This window comes from Poecilia reticulata, linkage group LG1 (genome assembly GCF_000633615.1).
Source record: "Poecilia reticulata strain Guanapo linkage group LG1, Guppy_female_1.0+MT, whole genome shotgun sequence".
NCBI classification, from domain to species: Eukaryota; Metazoa; Chordata; class Actinopteri; order Cyprinodontiformes; family Poeciliidae; genus Poecilia; species Poecilia reticulata.
Window position 1 is genome coordinate 29,140,750 of NC_024331.1, and position 6,448 is coordinate 29,147,197.

At 36.4% G+C, this 6,448-nt stretch overlaps 2 protein-coding genes across 2 annotated transcripts in view; both read right to left on the reverse strand.

The window, feature by feature from the left end:
• The window catches only part of LOC103470916 (perforin-1-like), a 192,613-nt gene that overhangs the window by 99,768 nt on the left and 86,397 nt on the right, over nt 1-6,448 (reverse strand). The window lies entirely within an intron of this gene.
• The window catches only part of LOC103471441 (perforin-1-like), a 13,086-nt gene continuing 11,794 nt past the window's right edge, over nt 5,157-6,448 (reverse strand). The window contains exon 10 of the mRNA XM_008420451.2: nt 5,157-5,625. Within this exon, the coding sequence (XP_008418673.1) occupies nt 5,398-5,625 (228 nt within the window). The 3' untranslated portion in view covers nt 5,157-5,397. The remainder of the gene's footprint in view (nt 5,626-6,448) is intronic.

Here is a 6,448-nt window from a genome sequence, read left to right on the forward strand (position 1 = left end):
CAAGCAAATGGCAACCTCAATGAGGTCACAAGGAAAGGAGCCACAGCCAAATACCTCCAACGAATAAGGCAAGTCCTGAGAAGCCAGCTCAATGGCAAGAACAAGATCCGTGCAATAAACAGCTATGCCTTACCAGTAATCAGATACCTTGCCGGAATAATTAGCTGGCCAATGGAAGAGATAAAGGCCACGGATGTTAAGACTCGGAAGCTACTAACCATGCATGGAGGGTTCCACCCCAAATCCAGCACSCTGAGACTGTATACAAGCCATAAGGAAGGAGGCAGAGGACTAGTGAGTGTGAGAGCCACTGTCCATGAGGAAACATCCAAGATACATAAATACATCAAGGACAAAGCCTCAAAGGAGCTGTGCTCAGCAAATGTCTCAGGCAATGGGGAACAGAGGACGAGGTGCTGGAGGTACCGTSATGGGAGGACAAGCCCCTACATGGGATGTACCACCGACAAATAACTGAAGTGGCTGATATCAGGAAATCCTACCAATGGCTGGAAAAAGCTGGACTCAAGGACARCACAGAGGCTCTCATCCTGGCTGCACAGGAACAGGCCCTAAACACCAGAGCAATARAGGCTCAGATCTACCACACCAGACAAGACCCAAKGTGTAGGTTGTGCAAGGAGGCCCCTGAGACAGTCCAGCACATAACAGCAGGGTGCAAGATGCTGGCAGGSAAAGCGTACATGGAACGACATAACCAAGTGGCGGGCATAGTGTACAGGAACATCTGTGCAGAATATGGACTGGAAGCCCCGAGATYGAAGTGGGAAACACCCCCAAAGGTGGTAGAAAACGACTGAGCTAAGATCCTGTGGGACTCCCAATATGGGAGGAGTTTGCCATATGTTTGCCAATCAATGCTGCACTTATATCCCTATGAATACCTCGCCAAAAGGAACATTTAGAACAGTAATGACTAAGTTGAGTAAACTGTTTGTTCAATGGTCTGAAGAGTTCAAGGGAATTGAAGCAGAACTTGGTTTGGAATAAAACGGACTCATGGGAAAGACACTGTTTGTATACACCACTACACATACTTATACAATTTATATACAGTTTATATACAATACAACACAGGTGGCCTACAAATTTTTTAATACACTAGGAACACGTGTGAGTATGAGTGAGAATGTGAGTATGAATGAGTGAGCATGAATATGACAGTATAAATGAGAATGTGAGCGTAAGAGAGTGCGTGGATGAGCACAAGCATAAAGCGACAATATTATGCCTACCAAGACTTAGGTTATTATGATTCAATACTTCAGTCACACAATCACTCTGGACTATATGTGCGTTATGGACATTTCTTCATAAGTTGTCATCAAGATTATGTATCAATCTTTATTTATTAACCATTATCATGAATATCTATGATTTGGGTCACTGTGGATCCATAATTGTATTACATTTGTGCCAATTTCATGTGATACTGGTGGTTGCCCATGGCGGGGGGTGACCATAATGTAGTTTTTTCCTGAAGTAACACAAATCAACAAAAGGCCAACAGGATTTTTCAATCTTATACAAATGGAAAAACAATCATGGCCAATTGTGTTTAATCAATGTAATGGAATGATTATATTAGTTAAAGTTAATCATGAAAACAATGTTTACCCCCACTATTCATTTTAATCCGCTGTTAAGTGACTTTTATATATTTCTAAAAAGATTGGTATACAGAATTATATTCACAGGAAGTCAAGTAAACTTAGTATAGCAATAAACCAAAACAACTGCTAAGGTTAATTAGGATTCCACTTGAAAGCGGAATAGGGGGACTATGTAAAAGCGGAAATACTAGTTAAGGAGTTGTTTTTGTGAAAGGATTTTTGGCATCTCGTTGGGTCAAACTGACCTGACACCCTCCCTTCCCTTGCGTGCGAAGCACAATGTTGGACCAAATATGACTTGGGAAGGATGCTGTTTGGACAGATAGGAGCAACAATTTCTGATGAATTGGCTAATTCGGCAATTCTGAAATGGAGCAGGTGTTGAGGTCAAGAGGTCCCGAATATTTTCAAAGAAGTCCAATACACATTCAATGTAGGGGGTTGCCAGGATCCTTACGTAAATGAAGGTGTGCGATGCCATTGGCTGAAACTTTCCAACTTACACCAGTGAAGATGAGATTGTATAAAAAAGGGTGAAGTTAAGAGTACGGGGAGATTTTTGGTTTTTATACTGATGAAACTGTGAAGAGGAAATCCGTGGAAGAGTGAAATAAATCTCCAAGCCCACCTGTGGCCAAAGCAGAAAAATCTGTCTCTTTACCTATATTTATATTTAAAAGTTCAACCACCTTTCAATTATTCAACAGGAGAAAAAAGTTGCAATATATGAAATAAAGTGGTATGAGAATAAAGTCAAAATATTTCCAGACTAAAATCTAAATATTTCCAGAATAAAGTTAAAATATTTACATTATAAAGTTATAACATTATTAGAAGAAAATCAAAGTAATATATGAAGAAAATCATAGTAATACAGGCATAAAGTCAAAAATATTATGAGAATAAAATTGTCATATTTTGACTTTATTCTTGTAATAGTATGACTTATTTCTCGTAATTATATTTTTTAGCCTGGTCCTAATACTCTGTTGCAGTATCATGATTGATTTTATTGTTTTATCATCCAGCCTTTGTCATTATGACTCTGGTGCAAGCAACAACTACACATTACACGGAAAGCATGGTTAAATGTTTTATTCAACATGAAAAAAGTTTCTGCAGGAAGTCAACATCAAGTCTGGACCGGAACCTCACTGGAAGACAGTAAGATGATTCTGAATGAGAGCAGCTAGGAGGACAAGAGACAGATGCCGAGGGAGAACATCCACTGACCGGAGAATCAGCATGGAAGCTGAGGACTGTTGAGGAAAATTTAATATTCTTAGTGTTTAATATAGCTATTTTTAATTTAGGTAGGTTTGTGTTAAAGATGTAACCTAAATAACTATGGGTAAGTATTTTCTGAACTTATATAAAACAGGCAAGAGTTGGGACCTACAGGGGAGACTGTTGGTTGTTAGAGAAACAGGGTCGTAAATTTAACTCTCCTACACAGGATATTTTTCTTAGTTATTAACAGCATGTGTTGATTAGGAATAGTTTAATTTGTAGTTTTCTATTAACAATTACTATTAGTGTCTAACTTAGGCTAAACTATAATATTAAACATATAATCAAACCTAAGGGAACATTACTTAAGAAATGTTCAGAACAAATGTGTTTCTATTGAAAAATGCTCAGGAATACTCTATAAGTGTTGTAATTCTTTAAATCTGTACTTTGATTTGAGAGGACGGAGAAGTTCTGAATTACTTGGTTCCAGGTTCGTAATGGTAAGGTTGAATTTATTGCAAAGACCTGTGTTTGGATGGCTGCTTGGCGAGGCAATAAAACAAGATAATCTTTTGGTGAACTCTGGTTAAAAACAATAATATTTTGTTCAATTGGAGAACTTGAGAAACTCCAGGCTTTAAAACATACATGATAAACTCTTGTTCGAAATAACCTTTGATCTCGCTTGTCTACAGAGAGAGAAGTCTCTGTTCTGAAAGGAAACAGAACTGATGGTTGTGATAAAATTGCTTCGAACTTTTCAACTGAGTAACTTGAAGCTGGGACTATCCATACGTGGAGGGTACACGCCTTAATTGCATAAATGCATAAATTTAAAAAACCAAGAAAACCCCCTTTAAGATAAAACTATGCACCCCCAGGGGAATGACTCAGATTGCTTTGGCAACAACGCATGAGCACTCTCCAAAGACGAGTCAAGAAAACCTGAACTCAAGTTGTCTTGAGTTCAGGTTTCTGGCAAAAGTTTTCTAGAAAAAAATCTGAATATTTGAGATTAATCAAAGAAATGTTCTTTCTTCTAATTTTCTACTTTAATTTTCAACTTTTGGATCTCAGAAATTTCTGTTTTTTCTAGAAAATGTTTGAGATTATTCTTAAAATTTCTGAGTTTTTGCTAGAAATATACTCACTTTTTCTATTTTTACTGGCCCTAATATGATGTTGTATTTTTTTCTTATTAATTTGAAGATGTTTCTTCTTGGAAAATTGCATAGAATTCTAATATTTTGATAATATTCTTGTAAATAAACAAAATCTCTGTAGCCTGGCCCTAACACTCCGTCATGTAATTGATTTATATAAAAGCCACTTTTTGATATTATTCCGTCTCATTTGTAATTTATTTTTTTAGAAAAGAGAGCAAGAAGAAAAAAATGGATTAACATTGGACCGAGTACAAATTTTTTATTTTATTTTGCACAGCCCAACTGCAGGGTCATTAAAGAAATTTACACGCATTTCTACTATCAGCCAACATTATTTTTTCTTATTTTATTTAAACCTCTTGGACTCTGATAGCTGCTTTGGCTTCACACACCATCATTATTTAATTATTTTGGATTCTGCAGAATCCCAAAGTTTGTATTTTTTTGCTACAGAAGTTGAACTTGAAGAGCTGGTTTGTGCACACATTGTCTGCTTTTTGAATTACTTGCAGCAGACTGTTTGACTTTAGATCAGTTTTGAACATTTTAGGACAGTTATTTTACAGATAATGTAGGACACAAGTGACATAGGAGCAAACAGTGGGAGAAGCATTCCACTATAAGAGATTTGAAAGCAACTTCAAACAGCTGGAAAACCGTTTTGCTTTCCTAAATTATTGCAGGCCAGAAGGAAAATATTGATTTTTTCCCTTTTTGTCTTCCAAAAGGATTAAGGTCAAGGTCTTCTAAAGGAAAACTGTGAAACTGTGGTGCCTGGACTTTTTATGTAAGAAATAATAATAATAAAGAAACATTGAACATTCTGGCTCATGAGATGTCTTCACTGTTTCAAACATGACTACATGATGAAAGATAATTTGAATTAATAAATTTAATCAGCACCTCTTGATTTTAACCATAAAACTGCAAGGAAACGATGATCAGGTTGAAAAATATGTCCCCTGGTTCTCCGCTTTGCTGCATACAGAAGGTCTTGACCAAATAGTTTTGTGACACGTCCTGTAACGTAACTACGTCTCTCTCTCTCTTTTATAGTAACACATATAAGACATAATTCATTCAACTAATACAAGATTTGTCAAAAATATACAAAGTCAACAACTTGTAGCAATTTCAAAAAGTTTATTGTCATTAAAGGGAACACAATTTCTGTTTGCATATTAGCATAGTAGTTTATTGTGATTAAATGTTACACAGAATCTTGAATTTTTTTCATTGTATGATAAATACACATTTAGCTAGGTCTTTAACAAAGTTAAGCGATTAATTATAAATTGTGAGTTTCTACCAGATTTAGTGAGTTAATGTTATGTGATGAAATGAAATGCTTTCATTCCCAAAACTCACCAATCATCTGTCTCTAAAGGAGATGGTTTATAATGGCTGCACTTTTCTCCAGTCACATACGGCTCACAGGTCATCGTGTATTTAACCTGAACGTTTCCATACAATCCTGAGCACTTGAAAGTGTGAGTGCCAGGGCTCAGGAACCTCCGGCACTGTACGAGAAGGTCGTCATATTTCACGTCATCATCCCAAACCTCAATCAGCAGAGGCAGGCTTGTGTCAACCTTCAATAGAAAATTTGAATGGAGGACATTCAGTTGCATATTTTCTCATTCAAAGTCAAATTATTTAGCTGATATAGAAAATAAAACTTTTCTACGCATCTCAAAAGTTGATAAATGCAGTGTAATGTTAGCCAAAACACAACAGCACAAGATATGAAATACATCAGCTAGGCTGTGTCTGTTTACACAATATATGTTTAAAGTGGTTTCTGTTCAAATATTTTCAGATTTTTTTCTGCTTTTACTTTAATTTGTACTCGATCATAAACACCATGAAATGTGCATGGTCTAATCATGTAAAACCAAATTCTTTTTTCATGCAGGTGCTGACCCAGTATCCCAAAACATAAAGAGTCTACAGCCTGGCTTGGATCTAGAAATGGAGTTGATTGTCTATTCCCCACGTTTAGAAAATGCTGTTTGTTTGCATTACATATCATTGTATACTTTGATTTGTCTTATTTGATTTGATTTATTTATTTCAAACAAGTTTTTAAAAACTAAAAATAAGCAATCAGTGGGTCAGAGAAAACAATTGGACAAAAAGTTTTTACTTTGACATTCAAGGTTCATTTTGTACATTTGTTGTTTGGTCAGCCAAGTTTTTATGCTCATGATTGATTTGTAAAAGCAATAAGAGAGGGTCAGCACTTCCTGACTCATCAACAGGTTAAGCAGAGCAGTGAGTGTGGGAGCCGCATGTCCACAGTCACCCAGGTTGGTTCTGAGAGAACCGAAACAAGAACGAGTCGGGCCTAAAGGGAGGTTCTCTTTTCTTGTTATTGTGGCTGCTGTCTGATGCAAGTAACAAGTTGAAGGACAG